This window comes from Elephantulus edwardii, unplaced genomic scaffold (genome assembly GCF_000299155.1).
Source record: "Elephantulus edwardii isolate Elephantulus edwardi_28Jun2011 unplaced genomic scaffold, EleEdw1.0 scaffold00154, whole genome shotgun sequence".
In the NCBI taxonomy this organism is placed as follows: Eukaryota; Metazoa; Chordata; class Mammalia; order Macroscelidea; family Macroscelididae; genus Elephantulus; species Elephantulus edwardii.
In genome coordinates this window covers 1339361-1361717 of record NW_006399904.1, presented here as the reverse complement: position 1 = coordinate 1361717, position 22357 = coordinate 1339361, and the positions used below count along the sequence as shown (strand labels likewise).

Here is a 22357-nt window from a genome sequence, read left to right as displayed (position 1 = left end):
TTCAAAATTGTTATTTTATATTATTTTGCATACAAAATTCATCTTATTTCAAATTTTCCTTAATTCATGTTGTTTCATAAAATCATTCCTATACATTGTGTTTTATAAAAACTTCGTCCCAATTGAATTGTGCCCACCATTACCCTGCCTTTTCAGGTCCCGATAGGATCGTTCCCATTTCCTTAATCTTTTTTTAAAATGTAGTTGTTGATTGTAAACAAAAAAGTTAGAGGTACACATTTCAGAAAAAATAAACGGAATGGCTTCTTTAATAAGTGTTTTGATATTTTCTTTTGATTTTTTTCAGTCACATTTAGGTCTTTTATTGTCCTTTTTGGAATAGGTTATAAATTATAAATTAACAACATAGAGCACCATTTTTACCAATTAGTAGTTGACAATTGTATGAAAGATAATAGAATATCACTGTACTAAGGACAAAATTTGTAGGGAATTAAATAAACTTTTTCAATTTCCTTTATCTTTCTATCTAGGTCACAACATGATCACAGTTAATTTGCCTATGGCAATGTGTTTTGTATATTTTTTATTGTCCAGCTGCATTTTGTCTGATGAGAATAACTTCTTATAGTTCAATCTGAGAGGAGCTTTAAGGAGACACTTGTTACTGGGTGCTTTTTAAGGCAAACCCCTTTTCCAGCTGTGGTCTGGTTCTCTATTACTTAGTGCTCTCCTAAACTTTCCTACATGAAGATCTAGTATATTTTATAGAATAATGGGGATTATATTGTATGTAAGAAGCATAAACAGGTTATCATTCATGAATTTACTTGCTGCAATTAACATTTAATAGGAGCCTGGTAATTTATGCTTGTGGTTCGAGTCTCCCAGGTACTTCTCAGGAAAAAGATGGGCTGTCTCCTCTCATGTGATTTACTGCTTCTGAAAACCTGCTGGAGGGTCAAGTATGAGTGGATACTGACAACATAATACACTAATAGCAACTCATATATCCCTTAAAAAAACCCACAAAACAACACAGAGTCATTGCCATTGAGTCAGAACTGACTCATAAGTGACCCTTCAATGGTTTTTCAGTCTCTAAATCACATTAGAGAAGATTGTTCATCTATCTCCCAAAGTTATGTACCTTCAAGTCAGAACTGACTCATAGTTCACCATCTAGCAGGTTTGTAGAAGCATTTATTCACATGGAAAGAGACTGCCCATCCTTCTCCTGTAGAGCAGCTATTAGATTTGAACCATGTGCCTTTGTGATTTCAGTGCAACTTCATACCAGTAGGCCACCACCAAAGTGACAGGGGTTTTGGATTTGCAATTTGACTTCCAGTGGTGGTTTATGCCACCAAAGTTCTCTTATACCTGTAAGAGACAAGAATTCTTTATTTTTTTCAAATTGTAACATATGAAAAGAATTAAATGGCTTCAAGGTCGCAGAGCCAAAACTGAAAAATAAGTTCCATAATTCTGAATGTAGAGCAGTCTAACACAAGGATAGCAGAATTTAAAAAAAAAAAATCCAATAGTTCATGCAAGTCTACTGAGTTTCTACATTTGCAAATCATTATGCTGGGACTATGGGCTATAAAAAGATAAAAACTATAAACTACAGGCTTATCTCTAAAAGAAGGTGCAGTTAAAAAGAAATTAAACAAATTGTTATATGAAAAATGAAAAAGGGGTAAGTATAGTTTCTATAATTGAGATAAGAACTGAACAAATCTTAGGTTTATTAATTGATGTATAGGTGAAACACCAGAAAAAAATTTCTTTAATTTTATTTAACTAATTAAGTAGAATAAGTCTTACATTACCACCAATTATAGATCAAATAAAATTTGAGAAACAGTGTAATACAATCAGAAACATTTCCTTGGATAAATAAGGTAAATTTATAGTGACATTCTTTTCTGATAGCGTCATTCAAGACTATGAAAGAAACACAAGAGTGAAAGAACAGTAAACAACACATTAACCAAAAATAGGTTAAAATTATAGATAGATAGATAGATGATATAGATATAGGTTAGATAAAGATATATAGATGATATAGATATAGACAATATAGATATAGATGATATATATAAAGATGATATATAGATATAAATAGATATAGATGATAGAGATAGAGACAGAGATAGATATGGATGATATAGATGATGATATAGATAATATAGATATAATCTCCTTTCCTTGATATTAAAATGTCACTGGAATTGAGCCAATAAAGGCCAAGGAACAGTTTTCATTTCAACGTCATTTCTCCTTCCTCACAAGCATGGCTCTGGAATCCTTAAGATTCACAGCAACAGTGTGTGCCTCTATTCTGATTCTGTAGCCAGCACCTTGCTTCTGATGGAGACCGTAGACATGGTTGAAGACATTGCTTTGACAGATTAGTTCTCCTCTTGAAAAGGGCCAACACATCAACAATTTTTAGCATTCTCCCGTGTATGCTCTATTAGTTATTATGCATTTTCAAAAAAGAATCTCTCTGTATTAGGCTCACAATTTCCCCTTCACAATTGTTCAACTCTAAAGTCCAACACTAAGCAGTTAAATCTGAAAACATTCTCAAAGTGTTTATCATTCAGCACACGTTTTTAGTGTTATGACAGTGAACCACACACTAATGACTCAGACATAGGAGACCCTGCCTAGCTGCAGCCACCTCCTTTGGCAGGCAGGAAAAGTGCTTTGGAACAGACTCTGAATCTCAATCAAGGAATCTTGCTTACAAAAGACCTTTTTCAGATATGCTTTCAAGCACATATGTATTTTGCCAGTATTTTATATATATGTATTTTTTTTTTAATTTTCAAGCACTATTCCCTCAATGTATCCAGGTAATAGTTTGAATTCATAGTGAATCTGATGAACAAAAATGCCAAAACCATTGACTAATTCTGTATGTTCAAACAGAAGAATTGTTATAAACCTAATGAAAGAGTCTATGGATTAAACCAAGGTCAAGGGGAAGTCATTAATATATTTTGTGAATGTTGTTCTTAGTTACTGGAGAATGGGATTCTAACTTGGGGCAAATAAAGCCAAAGGAGCCTCATTTGCATTTGTGATAGGATATTTTATTGTGATTCTACTGGTTATTCATTCTACCCCTTCCTCATTCCAAGATCTGAAAAAAGTCTTTGTATTTACTCTGGTGAAAACTCAGCTTGTATTTTTACCCTGGGATAAAATTGTCTGCAAGCTTAATTCTTCAAAAGCATAAATACCCTCAAGTAGAGATGATGGTGAGGCTATACACTGAAAAATAATTTACTAAGTGTCATAGATTTTCTCTAAACATTTCAATTTTACTTTCTTCTTTGCAGCACTAGAAAGGATCTCAGAAAGAAAAGGGCAGTCTGTTACCTGTGGCCAAAAGAGCATTGTTTGCCTGAAGTTAAACTTATCACAGGGAAGGAGGGGATGGGGCGGGGGGATAATGGAGATGAGAATACTACAGAAAGAACATGGAGGAAGTAAAATTACATTATGGGTATTGCAATTAACATTATAAAATAAAATGCAAGTGAATTGCTGAAAGAAAAACTAATTTGCTTATTAAAATTTCATGCAAATCATAATAAAAGTTTTTGTTTTTTTAAAAAGAAAAAGACAAAAAGAAGGACAGATCTTAAAACCAAGGAAATTTGCCAAGAGCCTTTCTTCAACTCCAAAGAAGCATGTGAGTTTGAGAAAGAGAATATATATGAAGCACACAGCAGAAGAATTAAAAATGTAGAGCTGTATAATATCCTGGGACAAGGCAGAAATCCTAGGTTTGAGACTGAATAACTCAAAGTCTATGAAGTGTGTCCTCAGAGACTACTGAAGTTGAATTAGAGTATAAGTAGAAAAATAACCTTAGAGCCCATGTTCAAAAATAGAATTTATAAATAATGTACTTTTATTAAAAACAATAATCTGCATGCAGAATGAGGAATATTCATGGAGAAGGCAAATAGTATTCTGAAGAATAATTGATGGTCATCACAATAATATAACCAAGAAATGAAAGTGGGTTGGACAAAAATAATGGGAACAGAAGAAAGAAGACAATGGCTGGCTGAATCATTGACAGTTTCACATTTTGTACTGCAGGGATGGCCTGTTTATTAGCCTTAATTATTTAATGAAGTAAAATTTTTAAAACTCTGCCTTAATTAGAGAAAAATACTTTTTATCAAATAAAAAATATGGAGATATTTTGAAAAGTAACCAATTAGATATAAGTGGTTGGCAAACTTATATTTATTAAATAAATAATTGAATAGCATAATAAGGGAAATGAGTGATGATTTTTTACAAAATATTCTCTTTGCTGGTGGTTTGTTTTTGGGTTTTTTTGGTGGGGCATTTAAAAAATATGAGTTTGGGTAGGGCAACAGTAGATGCAATAAACAAGTTAGAAGATTTTTTCGCTAATCTTTGTTTAAATTGCTGATCACATGGACTGGGTTGGAGGTTGTGAAAATAGCGAGATGGAATAAAAAAAAAAATTGGGATTGAGGAGACAGGCTAGTGAAGTCCTGGTACTGTTTGTAGTGTAGAGCACTGTAGTGTTGGAACTTTTAAGAATAACTTTTCTATCAATTGCCTTAGACCTGACTACATAGCCAGGTAAGACCATGTAAATAGAATTGATCTTTGAGGCTCCACTCATTACTTTTAACTCCCCAAGGGATGGCATTTCCAGCTACTCAACTGCGGATATGAAGATCAAAAACTGATCAACATCTTCAACATTTTTAACAGTTGTGAGGCCAATATAAGAGAGAAAGCTAACCATATTGTCAAGAGACTGTGGCAAGGCACATCCTGCTGGAGCCAGACAGAGCTAGGGCCAGAGCCCCTGAGATGGATAAACCTCAACATCAAGAAGGATGAAGCAGAGAAAGGAATGTGCGTCCTTTGGGCCAGATGGAGGGATTAAATCTTGCTACTAGGGATATTATAGCTAATGTTAGACGAATCTTGGGTGAAAGCAGAGAGCAACAGAGGAATGTCTATATTTCAAGCAAAGGTATTGTGTGTGGATCACAACAAACTGTGACTAATTGAGAAGAATGGAAATCTTAGAACATTTATTGCACTTATGCAAAACATATACTTGGACTAGGGGGCAGTCATCAGAACAGACCGAGGAAGCACTACATGGTTCAAAACTTGGAGGGGTGTATGTCACAGCTTTCTCCATACCTTTTCAATCTGTATGCAGAACAGATGATCTAGGAGGCTGGGCTCTGTGAGGACGAATGTGGCATCAGGATTGGAGGAAGACTTAACCACAAACTATTTTATGCAAATGACACAACCTTGTTGCTGAAACTGAGAAAAACCTGAAGCACATTCTGCAGAAGGTCGATGACTGCAGCTTTAAATATAGGTTCAAGATCAAAGATTCTCACCACTGGCCTGATTGGCAGCATCATGATAGATGGTAAAGAGGTTGAGATTGTTAACAGCTTCAGTTTACTTGGCTTCACAATCAACACTCTTGGTACCAACAGCCAGGAAATAAAAAATTACCTCCAGAGTACTGTGGAGTAAAGATGTCAGTCTGGAGACTAAGGTGTGCCTGATCCAGGCCATGGTCTTTGCAATTACTTTCTATGCATAAGAAAGCTGGGCAATACCCAGGGATGATTGAAGGAGAATTGATGTCTTTGATCTATGATGCTGGAAAGGAGTATTAAATATAACATGACTCCTAGTGGAACAAACAGTTTTATCCTAGAAAGGATAAAACCAGGCTGCTCTTTGGAAGCAAGGATTCTGAAGCTCTGTCTTACATACTTTGGGCTTGTTGCAAGGAGGGACTTTATACCTGGGAGGGTGGAGGGACAGCACAAAAGAGAAAAACCCTTGATGAGATGGATTGACTCAGTGACTGGGCTAATGGGGTTATGTATGTCAGAGACAATAAATTTGGCTCAGAATAGAGCAGGGTTCAAGAATTATTTTACATAGGATCCCTATGAGTCTCATGTGACTCAATCACACATAACCAGAACAACAACAACAACAACAACAACAATATCTTGCTGTTAACCTGGCTTAGTACTGCTTTTTACTGAATCTAGTCTGAACCTGGTTCCCTAATAACCCCCACACTGGGAGTATAAAGAGATCCTATAAAATCTATGTAGTCAAATGCAATGAATTTCAGACCCAATGATTAAGATGAATAGGTCCAATAGAGTGAGAAGCCATGTCTGATCTTATAAGACTGTTGTTTTGTTGTTAGATGTCATTGAGTCTATTATGATCCATAGGGAACCCCTAAACAACAGATCTGAACCCTGTCCTATCCTGTGCCATCTTCACACCTCCTGACACACTAGAGCCCATTGTGGCAGCCACTTTGTCAATCTACCTGGTTGAGGGTCTTCCTCTCCTTTGCTGACCCTCCAGCTTTCCAAGCATCATGTCCTTTTTCAAGGAATAGCTCTTCCTAGCAACAACATGCTGCAAGTATGTGAGGCAAAGGCTCCTTATCCTTGCCTCTAAAGAGCCATCTGGCTGCACATTTTCCAAGACATACTTTTTTATTCCTTTGGCTAAAGTCTATGGGATGTTCTCCAGTACCACGGATCAAAGGCATCAATTCTCCTTTAATCCTTATTCATTGTGCAGCTCTCAGAAGCACAGCTGGTGATTAGAAAAACCTTAATCCGACGTACCTTAGTCCTCAAAATGACGTCATTACTCCTCAGTAATTTGGTGAGGTCCCTAACTGCAGACTTCCCCAGTGCAATACATCTCCTGATTTCCTGGTTGCTGGCACCAAAAGTATTAATTTTAGGTCCAAGTAAGATGAAGTTGTTGACAGTTTCAATCTTTTTTCCATCTATTGTGATGTTGTCTGTACATCTAGTGGTAAAAATCTTTGTATACTTAATAATACTGAGATTTAATACAGAGATTACATCTATATTTAAGGCTCTATTTTTTGATCCTAAGGAACAAGTGCTTCAAGTCTTCTTCACTTTCAGCAAGCAAGGTTGTGTCATCTACATAATGCAGGTTATTGATGAGTCTCTGTCTGATCCTGATGCCACATTCCTTTTCATAGAATTTGGTTCATCAAATTGCTCAGTATACAGATTGAATATGTATTGAGAGAAAATACAACCCTGACACACTCCTTTCTTAATTTTAAACCAGGTAGTGTTTCCCTTGCTCTGTTCATACAACAGCCTCCTAGTTCCAGTACAGCACAATTAAGTGCTCTGAGATTGCCACAGTTCTCAATGTAGCCATAAATTATTGCAGTCCACACAGTCAAATGCCTTTGCATAGTTCATAAAACATAAGTACACATTTTTCTGATATTCTTTACTGTTAGCCAGAATCCATCTGACATGAGCAATGATATCCCTGGTGCCACAATCTCTTCTAAATCTTGCTTGAACTTCTGATGATTCCCTATGTTTGCACTATTTTAGGCATTTTTTAATGATCTTCAGCAGTATTTAGCTTGCATGTGATATTAATGAATTGTTTGATAGTTTCCACATTTAGTAGGCTCACCTTTCCTGGGAATAGAAACAAATATAGACTTCTTCCAATCTGTTGGCCAGATAGCACTCCTCCAAACTTCCAGGCATAGACTGGTGAGCACATTCACAGCTGCATCTGTTAATTGAAACAAGTCAATTGTGATTTCATCGATTCTTGGAGCCTTATTTTGTTGCCAATGGTTTCAATGCAGCTTCTACTTCTTCCTTCATTACTATTGGCTCTTGTTCATATGATAATTCCTGACATTTTTAGTGTCAGTCAGTTATTTTTGGTACAGCATTTCTGTGTATTCCCTCTTTCTTCTTTTGATGCTTTCTGAGTCGTTCAATATATTTCCTACAGCATCTTTCAATTTTGGAACTGGAGGCTTTAATTTGTTTTTCAGATCTCTCAGCTTAAGAAATATAGAAAAATTTTCCCTTTTCATTCTCTAAGCCCAGTTCTCTCCACATCCCATTAAAATACTTTGCTTTATTCTCTTAAGCTATCCTTTAAAGTCTTCTGCTCAGCTCCTTTACTTCAACACGGTTTCCCTTTGTTTTGACTTCTCCACACTCTAGTGAAATTATTAGAGTCTCTTCTGAAAATCAGTTCAGTTTATCAATTCTCCTCTATGTTTGTAATGATATTTTTATTTTTCATGGATGATATCCTTGATATTATCTCATAGCTCATCTTGTCTTTGGTCATTGGTGTTCATTGCTTCAAAACTATTTTTAAGATGATCTTGAAATTCAAATAGAATAGATTCAAGATTATATCTTGGTCCTTGGAGACTTATTTTAATTTTCTTGAACCTCAGTTTGAACTTTCACATGAGTAATTGATGGTCTGACCCACAATCCAGCACTGGCTTAGTTTTGCCTGACAATATTGAGCTTCTCCGATGATTCTTTCCATAGATATAATCAATCTGATACCTCTGCAGCCCATCAGGTGAAGTCCATGTATAAAGTCGTTGTTTGTGTCAACTATCAAAAGAGTTACCAATGGTGGACAGGTTTTAGTAGAGCTCTTTGATTAAGATAGATTAGGAAGCCAGATTGCCTTCCAAACAACAGACATTTTCTGAAAACCCTATGAACAGTAGAGGAACATGGATACTATTAGTGGTAGATTCCAGATTGGAAATCAGTCAAAATAAGGAAAAATAATGGTGAACATCCTTTAATAATTGGATTATGGAATGCACATAGCTTGAATGTTGTAAAATTAGAAATTTTGAAAAATGAATGGCTAGATATTAGTACGATGAGATGGACTAGCTTTGGCAACTTTGAATCACATGTTTGTATAGTTTACTATGCTGGGAATGAAAAACAAAAGAAGAATGGTGTTGCATTCACAGTTAAAGAGTGAATTTCAGGGTCTTCCCTGAAATACAATGTTGTGAGTAATAAGATATTATCCATATACCAACAAGGTTGGCCCATTAATGCGACTATTATTCAAATATGTGCTCCTCCACCTAAAGCCAAAGAGGAAGAAATTGGAAATTTTTTACCAAACCTTGCATCCAGAAATTGAGCAAACATCCAATCAAGATGTGTTAATGATAATTGGTGACTGGAGTGCAAAAGTTGGGGACAGTGAAGAAGGAATAGTAATTGGAAAATATGGGTTTGGTGATAAAAATGAGGCTGGAAATAGAATGAGCAAGTTTTGTATTTTCAATGATAAATTCACTGCCAATATCTTTTATAAAAGACACAAACAATGACTTTATAGGATTTCAAATATTGTTAATTGGGGCAATTCCACTTTGTGGAGTTAGTAGAGGTTAGACTCAACCATCTCCACATTGTTATTTCTCCTTTTACAAGCATGTGGATAGTAGAGGCACTGAGTTGCATAATCCTACACATGCTGGGCTTCTAACACAAAGGTTGTCAATTCAAATCCACTCACTCCAAGGTAGAAAGTTTGGCAATCTCTTCCTGTAAAGATGAATAATCTTGAAAACTTGCTGGAGGATTGCTGTAACTCAGAATTAGTTCAATAGCAGAAACACAAATAGTTTTTTTGTTTTAGGTTCTTTTTATGAGTTTAGGAGGACTTCTGGTAGAACAATCGTTAAGTGCTAGACTTTTGGAAAAAGTTGTTATTTAGTATTATGACTCGTTCTGATTCTATAAACTATGGCTCTGATCCTTGTCCTATACTGAGCCAATCTCATCATCTCTGACACAACCTGACCCCATTGCTACGGTTCCCATTCCAATTCATCTCATCCAAGATCTTTCTTGCCTGCACTGACCTTCTACCTTTCCAAACATGATGTCTTTCTTCGAGGGCTGGTCCCTCCTGATAACATAGTCAAAGTCTGTGAGATAGAGTTTCAAAAATCTTGCCTTCAATGTACAACCTCGTTTCATCCTCTCCAGGACAGAACTGTTTGTTTCCTTGACAGTACATGGTTTATACAATACTCTTCTCTAGCACTACAACTCAAAGACATTCATTCTTCCTCTGTTATCCTTGGTCACTGTCTAGTTCTCAGAGGCACATCAGACAAAAAGCAGACCGTAGCCTGTATTAGGCTAACCTTAGTCTCCAGACTGACATATTGCAGGCTAGCATTCTGGAGAAGTCCTTGACAGCAGAGTTTCCCAATGTAACTTGTACTTTGATTGCTGGACTGCGGGTCTTGATTGTGGATCTGAGCACGATGAAATAGTCAACAATTTAATCTTTACTCTGTCTGTAATGATACTGTCCATTGGACTGGTTGTGAGGATCTTTGTTTTGTTGATGTGGAATGTCAATACACACAGAAGGCTGCAATCCTTGATTTGAAGCAAATGTTTAAATTTCTCCCCAGTTTCAGCAAACAAGGTTGTTTCATCTGTGTAATACAAGCTGTTGATGAGTTTTCCTCTAATCTTGATACCATAATCTTCTTCATAAAGTACAGTCTCCAAAGTGATCTGTTGAGTATGTAGAATAAAAAGGTATGGAGAAAGGATATATTCCTGATGCATTTTCTTGATTTTAAATAATGCATTTTTTTCCCCCTTGCTCAGTTTGGACAACAGATACCTGGTCTCAGTATAGGTTTTGCTTATGTAAAATTAAGTGTTTAGCGATTCCCTTTCTTCTCAATATTAGTCTAAGTTTATTGTGACTCACACAGTCAAGTGTGTGTGTGTTGTAGGTGTTGTCAAATCTTAGTCACCCTATGTACAAAAGAATGATCACCTGCTCAATCCTACAACTCCCTAGCATTAAATATTGTTTAATAAATGAAACAAAAGTTAACACAGCAAATTCGTTTTCCATTCAACAATTTACATGCAACTTGATTGAGGACATTGGTATCTCCCCATGTCCATCCTGTCTTCTCACACTTATATCTCTTCAGTGTCTGAGTCCCTCTTTGTCTTCATTTGCTTTTAGAACAATGTTACCAGGCAACAATGGTCAAATTATTCTTAAGATGATTCAGGTGGAATAGACTCAAGATCATATTTTGGTTCTTGTGGTATTGTTTTCATTTCATCAGCCTCCATTTGAACTTGCACATGAATAATTAATGATCTGTGCCTTTGGCCTGGTTTTGATTGCTGATATTGAACTTCTCCATAATTCCTTCCACAGATGTAGTCAACCTAATTTCTATACAGGCCATCAGGTGAGGCCCAGGCGTAAAGTTGCCATTTGTGTGTTTTGGTTTTTTTTTAAAAGGTGTTTGTGATGAATAAATCCTTGAGTTGGATCATTAAAAAAAAAGAAGAAATATCATATTTGTATTCAGATATAGTAAATATCATTATAAAAATAAGCGACTATGGTAGTATCAATATTGAAGGTGAAGACTGAGAAGAAAAAAAAATAGCCAGCAACTTCAGTGATTCTCAGAAGGCAAATAAGTGAAAAGTGGTCTTATGGTAAACCTTATGGAACAGTTGTACTCTCAGTGGGAGTCCACTGGAAAGCTCACTACAGCATGGGGTAGGGAGAGAAATTTTTTGAGTGAGATGGAATCATAGTTGAACACGAACAACGTTTTGGGGTGAGACAGACAATGAGGAGGATTTGTAGTGACAAATTATAAAGTTAGCTTATTACACATCAAGTTTAAATAGTCTTTGGATAGCCAGGGATTGTGAAGAGACAGTAGGAATCTTTGCTTGCAATCATCTATTTAATTAAGGTCATTAGATGTTATTTTATCACTTACACAGAGAGTGAAAGAGGAGGATCTTTTTTCAATCATGTTTATCTGTTTAGAGTAATCATCAATTTGTGTCTTTATGATATTATTAAAGTATTTTTTTATTCATTAGAATTATTTTCAAGGCAATTTGCTCTATTAATTAGACCATGGCATGTTTAAACTATACATGTATTTTTGACAGTGTCGTGGTGTTATGTGCTGTCAAGTTAGAACCAACATATATCTGACACTCCAGTGGGATTTTAGAGGTAATAAATTACATGGGAGGAGATTGCTTGTCTTTCTCCAGTGATGCAGCTGCTGGATCCAAACCACAAGTCTTATGGTTGGCAGTAGAGTTCCTTAATAATTGGTCACCTTGTAGGTGGAAAATTCTTACTTGGAGACAAATTTTAACATTCTAAATATTAAATATTAATTCATATTTTAATTAATTAAGTAATATTCTGGAGTATTAAATGTATCTTGAGACTTTAACTTTAGGGAAGAATTAAAAATTCTAAACTCTTTATCTTCCTTTTTAAAAATACATTCTTCAAAATTTATTAAACTTTTAACTCATGATCATTTTTCCTTTACCTCAACATATCTTCTTTGTCTTTCTTAACCTTGTCTTCAATGGCTCTGTTTCTCCCTACGATTTGTTGTTATAAGAGTTCATATAACACAAGACTTCTTGAGGCTTAGCACCTTAGAAGATGGGAAGTCTCCTTCCAGATGGGTGCAGGTGTTGATTTAAGATATAAGTTAAAATATCTTAAATGTAGAGAGCTCTGGTGGCCTAGTGGCAAGAAGCTGCACTGCAATCCCAGAAGTACCCGGTTCAAATACACCAGGTGCTGTGCTGGAGAAGGAAGGGCAATCTCTTCCTGTACCAGTCAGATCTGATTTGACGATACACACCAAAAAAAAAAAAATTAAAATTAAATTAAAAAAATATTTTAAATGAAGGTTACAATAAGAAAACATCAACTTATATTTTCTTTTTCATATATTTTAGTTGAAATAATGTGCTGATCTCAGTAAGGAACATTATTAATATGAATTGCACAGGAGTAGACAAGTAAAAACACAGTAGAAAGAAATATGATAAGGAAAATAAACAGGATAAGCAGCTACCCAGCCTGACTGTTCTCGGACCAAATAATGCTTAGGTCTTAGATTTTGTTCCCTCTTTACTCATTTTGAATGGGGGTGGTGGTGGAAAGGATATTATTATAATGTTGAAAGAAAGCAATATAAAGAGCAAAATACATTCTGGAAATTTAAGACTTTCTTTATTCATAAAGGAACTCTGGTGGCCTAACATCATATAAGTTTTCAAAATCTTCTGTTTGAAGAGAACAGTAAACAGTAGGAGTCTCATTTTATTGTACATAAAATAATGATCGGTTTTAGAAACTGCTGTCTAATTGATGATCTCAATTAACAACAACTCCATCTATACGTGATAGAACTATGTTCCACTTGATTTTCAAAACTGACCTTTCAAGTGTAAATCTCTAGACTTTTCCTCCATGCTGTCTTTATGTGGCCTTGAACTGGCAACCTTTCTGTTAGTATTTACACCTTTAATCAATTTATACTACACATGGACTCTCCCTAGAACAAAAGAAATGATCAAATCTATAATGATCAAATCCAATACCAATATTCAATATGTCCTTATCGAAGTATAAATATTTGTAAGTCTACATAGACAGCATCATACAGTTTTTATTTTGAGAAGTAAATTTAGTTATAATGTTAAAGTTTTGTCTGCATTGTGTCTTACAGGTACTACTGTGCCAGCATTGCTAAACAGCACTTCCAATCAACTCTACTTACATTTTCAATCTGATATTAGTGTGGCAGCTGCTGGCTTTCATCTGGAATATAAAAGTAAGGTCAACTGTTCTGGATTCAGCTTTAATTGTGACACTAAGTAATTTTCTTAAAAAAAATTAATCTATGCTCTTATACAGTAAGATGATATTCATCTAAGGCTATTTTTATGATGTGGATCAATCAGATCATATAAAACCTTGCTAAAAATATGTTTTGTGAAAGACATATTATTAGTATATTAATGATAAACCACCAATGCTAATGCTTGGAATAATTAAATTTAAAAAAAACCCCAAACCTGCTGTAATATATGGATTTGTTCCTTGTGTTAAAAAGCACACACAAAATAATATTTTTTAGTTTTTCTATAGTAATAACAATTATTTTTATTAGTACCCCAAAACACAGAAAATTGTAATTTCTAAATAAGCCTTTTAGACAATTTCTAATCCAAGAGGCTCTTAAAATCAGGACTAGCAAAGAGCAGAAACTTCATTGTCTGCATTTGTGTATTATTCATTTTAATTGGGAGTATGCATCACAAAAGAAATGCTAACCTTTTAAAAATGGATGTGAGACTGAGTTAATAGTCTGATAAATGGGATGACAAAGGTCAAATGCACAAATCTATGGTGTTTGATTATGCAGGTAAACCTTGTAAAAGTGAAATAAGAATTTCCAATGAGAGTGAGGTTTATTTTAGGACATGTTTTCAAGCACTAAAAAAAAATGCTTAATGTTGATATTCATCTCCTTTAATAAGCAGTTGCAAATAAGCAAATACATGGATAAGCTTTAATAAGTGATCTTTTGAATTGAGATAAACAGTGTGTTAGAATGTAAATGCATGCATGCTTTTGAAAGGCCGATTTCCAGCTGATGATAAATATTCTGAACCAGTCACAAACCACAGGCCTGTTTCACATTCTAGTTAAATTTCCCTACTTATTACAGGCATTTGTATGCAAGTTTATTCCAATTTATTTCAATAGGCCTACTTTAGCAAGAATGTGAAACGGTAGTGTGGATGTTATTTACGTAGGCTGTATTTGGAAAAAGATGTAACTTTGGTACATTTTGTGAACATCTGGAGATAGTAAACTATAAACTTCATTTGTGATGGTATTAATAAATTCACTAATATTTTTAGCATGTTAGAGTTGATGAATGTTCTTGTCATTTTCCCTGAATTATCTTGTGGTTTCTAGATTTCATTCACATCATATTATAAGAGGTGCCAATAAAATGGTTTGTCAGCAGTCCTTGTATGCACATTTATAGTTTTCATCTCCAGGAATATAATTATCTATATTCAGTTCAAGTCTCAGTATAATTTATTTAAAAAGTGATACTAACTTAACTCTCATTGAAATGACTCTTTTTCAAGAATCTAGAACATCATTAATTACTTAATTTTTTTGGTAATTTGACTAAACATAATGTTATATTTATTCTTTATTTTTCAAATGTTTTCTGGTGTTTATAAGACTCTGAACATCATTATCATCATCATTCCATGGGTGAGATGGATTGACACAGTGATAGAGGTAATCTGATCAAGTGTGTCAAAGATGATGGGGTAGGCTCAAGACAGGGCACAGTTCAGAGCCTTTGTTCATAGGTTGTCAACTTATCATAGTCAACTTGATAGCACATGGCAACAGCAACAACGGCAACAACAATGCACATACTGAGGCATCATTTCACTGTTCTAATTCTTATTCCAAAGTTGAAATATAGGTGATATGTCAATAGAATTAGTCTAAAAGATCAGCATTAAGTGTATTAGCCATTGTTATGTGCTCTCAAGTTGCCTATAACTCATTTTGACCCTTGCTCAGTAGCTCTGATCCCTGCCCTATCCTAAGCCAGTCTCACTAACCCTGACACATGTAAAAAGAGTAAGAGCCATGTGGGGATGCCATATCTAATCTGTACCAACCTCACACAGGGGAACTGTCCTTGTCCATATCATCAGTAACACAAAACAAATTCCCATGAGGTCAGACATGTCCCCCATGCTCCCATACAATTTTCTACTCATCTTGACACCACTTTTACTGCTTTCCTGGGTCCAAAATTCAACGTGAAATCTCACAGACTGCACAGAACCATATTAGGGAAGTCAAAAGATCATAATTAACTATTGCATGGGTAAAAAATGGACAATCTCCCCCTACGCAATATATAGCCTCTGAAAAAAAAAATGTACCGTCAGTTTGCCCAATGGAAGATCAATTATGAATTTGTTCTCATTCAATGGCAATGGGTTTTGAGTTTTCTAAAATGTGCTCATAATTTTTAAAAAGTCAAAATATGATTTTTTTGTTTTGTTTTGTTTTGTTTTTTCAAATGCAGAGACAATCTTTACACAACTCATTCTCATTGCTGTCATATTAGAACTGACTTATAGCTAACTTCCAGTTTCCAGAGGCTATAAATCACAAAGGATGAGATTTTCCATCTTTTTTTCTCTGAGCAACTGGTGGATTTAAACTTGCCAGAGGGCCTCCATGTTTGAGTTAGAGCAACTCCTGATGTAACACAAATACCGTCATGTATTTTTGTTTTTTAAAATAGTGAATAGAGTGAAATTAACTACACTAAGTTCTGGAGAATTATGAATGAATTAAATCATTAACAGAATATCATCACAACAAAGTCATATTCATGATGCCTTTAATAAAGCACTCTTCTTCAAGCTTGTTTTCAGTAATTAAATATCAACCACATTTCATTTCCTTTGTGTATTCATTTCAGAACACTTTGAAGGAAATCTCTAAATGAAGATTAAAATTTTAGAAAATTATTTAAGTCTTTTGAAATAAAAAAAATACTAGTAGGAAATTGACAACTGAGATTATCCTAATTTAATTGTAACAATACTCATAAATATATGCAAATTATTAATACATGTTTAATTGTACCTTAATATTACAATAATAATATAAATACAGTCTATAAATTTGAAGTTTGCAAAAATGAAATGTTAGGATATAAGAGATAAGATGAAACTGCAGTTACCCCTACTCATGTCCACAGGGTTTCACTCTGTGTTACCTCTGTGGTCATCACTCAAAGGTATAATGAGGTCATTGTCCTAATTATCTCTTGTTCCCCAAAATAGTTATCTTTCAAGATTCTGACTTGTAAAACAAACTAAGGAAGGGAAAAATTACCACACAGGGCATCAAAAGCTGTTAATTTTGACAGCACTGTTGTTACCTACTGTCGAGAGGGAACCAACTCAGTGCAAAGCTCCAGCTGGTTTTCAGACAGTAATCCACAAGGGAGGAGATTGCCAATCTTTCTCCCCTGGAACAGTTGGCAGATTTGAAATATTTTCTTTTCGGTTGACAGAAAAAATCCTTACCACTAAATCAGCAGTGCTTCCTTTTGTAGGAATAGATGATCACTTCTTTATTCCATGGAACAACAAGGAGAGTCAAACAATCAGTCTTTAGATTAGCATCCAAGGACTTAGTCATTGTTCCTTCCATCAGGGTTCATTACAAAATATGTTAGAGTGGTGGTGGTGTTGTTATGTGCCATCGAGTCCCCTGTGACTTATAGTGATCCTATGTAAAACAGCCCTAAACCCTGCTCTGTCCTGTTCCAATCCCACTGTCTCTGACACCTCACCCTAATTATCCCAGTCACTGAATCAACCAACCTCATAGAGGGTCTTTATCTCTTGCACTGTCCCTCCACCCTCCCAAGCATGACATCCTTCAAGGACCTGTCCCTCCTTGTAACATGTCCAAAGTATGTCAGACGAAGCTTAAGAATCCTTGCCTCAAAGGAGCAGCCTGGTTTAACCCTCTCCAGGTTGAATCTGTTCTTTTTACGTGCCGTCAAGTGGAACAAACTCATAGTTGACCTTTACGTGGATTTTAAGGAGCTTTTAATTATACAGGAGGAGATTGAAACTGGTGGATTTGAACCTCCTGTCTTTTGAGTTGGCAGCACAACTTCCTATCTACTAGGCCACGAAAACTAATATCTCATGGTCAGCTCTTTTTCATGTTCATTTCCATTATCATTGATGCAGATCATTTCACTGGGTGTTTTTAATTTCTAAAAATCTACTCTCTTCTTCTAGCCATGTAGCTTAAAATACAAACTTGCAGATTCGTTCGATTCTTTTAATGTCAAAATAACATGTCTCCCTCTTTCCTTCCCTACATTCTAACTGTACCCAAGACACATGAAAAGTACTATAAATCGTGGTTTTTGTCTTAAATCACAGGGAATTCCGGAGACACTTCCAGGAATGTGATTTTTTTTTCTTAATTTAAGCATTATATTAACCAACTTTCAAATTTATTTTGTGTTGAATGTAAACCAAAGGAGTGACTATAAATTAATACTTAACTCTTTCCCCAAATATTTTGGCATTTATAGGTATTATTCTTATATGAGACTTTGTTGTAAATTACATAATCATGCATTTCTTCAGGTGACTTTCTTCCCCCAAAAAGGGACTGAAATGAAGAAATTGAAAGTAATAACATAAAGAAATTGAAAGGAAATAATCTGACCTGATGTTGTTGTTATGCACCATTAAGTCATCTGTGACCCTTAGCAACTCTATGTACAGCAGCTTTGGAGCCTGCCCTGTCCTGCGCCAGTATTACTGATTCAGACACACCAAGCCCCATTTCCCCAGTTACTGTATCAATCCATCTCATCCGGGGCCTTCCTTTCCTGTACTGTCCCTCCACATTTCCGAGCATGATGTCCTTCTCCTAGGACTGGTCCCTCCTTGCCGGATGCCCAAAGTATGTGAACTGGAGCTTCAAAATCCTAGCCTCCAAGGAGAAAATTGGTTTCACCCTCTTCAAGACAGATCTATTTATTTTCTTGGTGGTTCATGGTATGCTCAAGACTCATCTCCATCACCACAACTCAAAGGCAGAGATTCTTATTCTGTCATCTTTAGTCATTGTCCAGCTCTCTGACATAGGGCATAATGTATTAGGCTGCTAACTAAAAGGTTCACAGTTTGGATCTATGAGTTGCTCTATAGGATACAATGAACAATGTCTTCTAAAGATTTATGGCTAGAAAACCTGATAGAGAGTCATAGTCATAGTCATAGTCATAGTCATAGTCATAGTCATAGTCATAGTCATAGTCAGTGAGACTTGACTTGATGCGAGGAGGTGGGTTTTTCTCTTGTCTTTGTGTGCTGTCAAGTCTCCTGTGAGTCATAGTGACACTATAGGCAACAACTCTGAACCCTGCTCTATTTTGAGCCAATTTCATCATCTCTGGCACACCTACCCCCATTACCTCAGTCACCTGAGTCAATTCATCTAATAGAGGGTCTTCCTCTCTTGTGTAGTCCCTATTGCCTTCCAAGAATGATGTCCTTCTCCAAGGACTGGACCCCTCCTGACAACACACCCAAAGTATGTCAGACAGAGTTTCAAAATTCTTGCCTCCAAGAAGCAGCCTGCTTTCACCACCTCCAGAACTTATTCTATTTATTCTTTTAGCAGGCCATAGTATATCCAATACTCTTCTCCAGCACCACCACTCAAAGGCATTGATTCTTCTTCTATTATCCTTAGTCAATGTCCTGCTCTCTGATGCATAGAAAGAAACTGCAAAGACCATGACTTGGATCAGGAGTACTTTAGCCTCTATCTAGACTGACATAATTGCTCTCGGTACTCTAAAGAAGTCCCTCACAGCATATTTTCCCAGTGAAATTCATCTTTTGATTTCCTGGCTGCTGGTACGAAGAGTGCTGATTGTAGAGTCCAACAAATTGAAGCTGATCACAATCTCAATCTCTTCTCCATCTATCATGATGTTGCCAGTTAGGCCAATGATAACAATCTTTGTTTTTTTGGTGTTGAGCTTCAATTCATATTGAAGGCAGCAGTACTGGACTTTCTGCAGAAAGTGCCTCACATCCTTCTCAGTTTCCACAAGCAAAGCTGTGTCATTTACATAGCACAGGTTGTTGATGAATCTTCTTCCAATCCTGATGCTACATTACTCCTCTTAGAGCCCAGCCTCCAAGAGGATCTGTTCCATATATAGATTGAAAAAGTATGGAGATAGGATGCATTCCTCTCGTATACCTCTCCTGATTTTAACCAGGCAGTGTTTTCTTGCTCTGCTCTAACAACTCCCTCCTGTTCTGAGTATAGGTTTTTCATAAGCACAATCAGGTGTTTTGGGAAACCCATTCTTCTCAGAATTAGCCACAGTTTGTTGTGATTTACGCAGTCTAATTCCTTTACACAGTCAAGGAAACACAGACATTTCTCTTGTACTCGGTGCTTTCAGCTAAAGTCTATTTAACATTGACTATAATGTCCCTTTTGGAAGCAGGAGTGGCATCCACTCCCTAAACAACATGCCTCCGGAAACTCTATGAACTTTGAAAATGTTGATAGCTAGAGAAAGGCTTCAGGCCTTTTGTTCATAGGATCGATACGAGTCGTGCTCGACTCAAAGGCAAGCAACAAAAACATAATGTCCCTAGTGCCATAGCCTCTTCTAAATCTGGCCTACACAACTGGCAGTTTATTGTTAACTTACTGTCCCTGTCATTTTTGGATAATTCTCAGCAGGATTTTTCTTGCATGTGATATTAATGATATTGTTCAGTAATTTCCACATTCTGTTGGGTCATCTTCTTTTGGAATCAAACAAATACGGATCTCTTAGAGTATGGAATTTTAAACAGCAGTAGACTTCAGAAGGACAGAGAAAAGGAGTCAGACGCACAATCATCTACTTTCCCAAACAGATTTCTAAAGCACAAGCTATAGTCATATATTTGCTGAGCTGTGCTGCAGGATCAAAGATATGTGATTCGAATTCACCAACAGTTTTTTGTGATAAGGGTAGGCAATCTCCTCTTGTATGACTATCTGCCTCTGAAAACCTGCTGGAGGATCAGCTATTGGCCAGTTCTAACTCAACAGTGCACAAAAATTATTGCTCTTTAAAACCATCACCTATCATTATGTAAATTGTGTTGCTGCTTAATCTGGTCATAGCTCAAAGATTTTCCAATAAGAAGTAGACTTTGGTCTGTTTTCCAAATTAATAGATACAATTTGTTGCTTCTGGTTTTTTTTTTTTACTAATTTCAGACTATTTTTTGGATTTAGAATGCCTTGCAGCCTCTTATTTCTGCTGGATGACTCCATTCCTCATGCCTTATTCCTATTCTCCAAAAGTGAGAAGGAGGATTGTGGCTACCCCTATTCTCATTGCCAATTATTAAGTAAAATATGAAGATGTTTTTCATAATGTAATAGAGGGTGACAAAAAAAGCTTATTTTCTTTTGAAAATTATTATAAATATTTTTTTAAAAATTATTACTTTGGTTTTAAGTTATCTTTACTAGCTTTGAAATTCATGACGCCATTATATCAAATTCATCTCTTGGATGTAAAAACTTGAAAGTAGTCTATATTTTATATCAAGTCTTACAAATTTTTCATGGTAAGTGACTAGGGAATAAAGATGCTAGAAATGGAATAAGTAATGACTAGTGGCTCTGTAACTTGGCCAACAACCAACTAAACATTTATGAGAGCCTCAATCCTATAATATTTTGTGATCAAGGCTCTAGACACAGGGGAGTAGGTATTAATTATATAAAGAAGATTGAGTTAGGTGTTGGTAAGAAAAGTTGTGAGCATCTAAAAGTTAGGCTATTTTGGATGTGGAAATGAGGACAGGACTGGTTTTTACTCCTCAAACTTTTCCATTTCCTTTGTATCCCTTTATTAATATTTTTTGTGTAATATATGAAAACAAGACCTTAACTTCCATTGATATAAGACAATTATCGTAGTTCACCAAGTAATTATGGAACACTTTATAGAAAGATGCCAATAAAGTGTTTTGACAGTTTGTTATAAGGTCATTTGTTTAAGATTTTTTTATGTATGCTCTAATTCTTAGTTGACTCAAATACATAAATCATTGACTATTAATTTAAAGCCTTCCCGTTGGTATTCATTGTTAAGTGCTGTCAAGTCAAGCATGACTTATAGTGATGCTGTGAACAAAAGATCTGAACCCTGTTCTGTCCTGCACCATCCTCACACTTCCTGACCCATGAGGGCCCTTTGCAGCAGTCACGGCGTCATTCCACCTGATTAAGGGTCTTCCTCTCCATCTCTGACCCTCCCCCCTTCCCAACTACATGTCTTTCTTCAAGGAATAGCAACTCCTAGCAACATTTCCAAAGTATATGAGGTGAAACCTCATCATGCTTGCCTCCAAAGAGCACTCTGGCTGCACCATCTCCTAGACGCATCTGTTCATTCTGTTGGCCATCTGTGGGATGTTCATTGTTCTTCTTCAACACCACAGCTCAAAGGTGTCAATGACAGAAGACCAAATGAGTTATGGGACGATATCATCTGTGAAGAAAGCAAAAGGTCATTACAAAAACAGAGAAGAAAAAAATTTAAGTGGATGTCAGAAGAGACACTAAAGATTGCACTGAAGTGTCAAGAAGCCAAATCTTAAGGAAAACATATCAAAGTGAAAGAGCTGAACAGATGATTTCAAAGGACAGCTCAGGAGGACAAAAGCTTCCAGAGATGTCTTGAAAAATAGGTCTGGGAGTGAGTTAAAAAATGTTGCAAACCTTAAAAACTTACTGAGTGTGTGTATTTGTAGTCATCATGAGTTGGAATCATCTTGGAAGCAACTAATAATAATAATGACAATCTTATTCCATGAACTATAACCCTAACTGGCCTCTCGCTTATCTGTGAAGATCTTGTCATTCCATAAACTAATCTTTTTGTCTGTCTCTCTTTCCCCTGTGACATAATTCAAAGCTTCTTTTTTTT

At 35.8% G+C, this 22357-nt stretch overlaps 1 protein-coding gene across 1 annotated transcript in view; it reads left to right on the top strand.

The window, feature by feature from the left end:
- Window positions 1-22357, top strand: part of CSMD1 (CUB and Sushi multiple domains 1) — a 2584888-nt gene that overhangs the window by 2122543 nt on the left and 439988 nt on the right. Inside the window, exon 36 of the mRNA XM_006895025.1 lies at window positions 13466-13570. Coding sequence (XP_006895087.1) covers window positions 13466-13570 — 105 coding nt within the window. The remainder of the gene's footprint in view (window positions 1-13465; window positions 13571-22357) is intronic.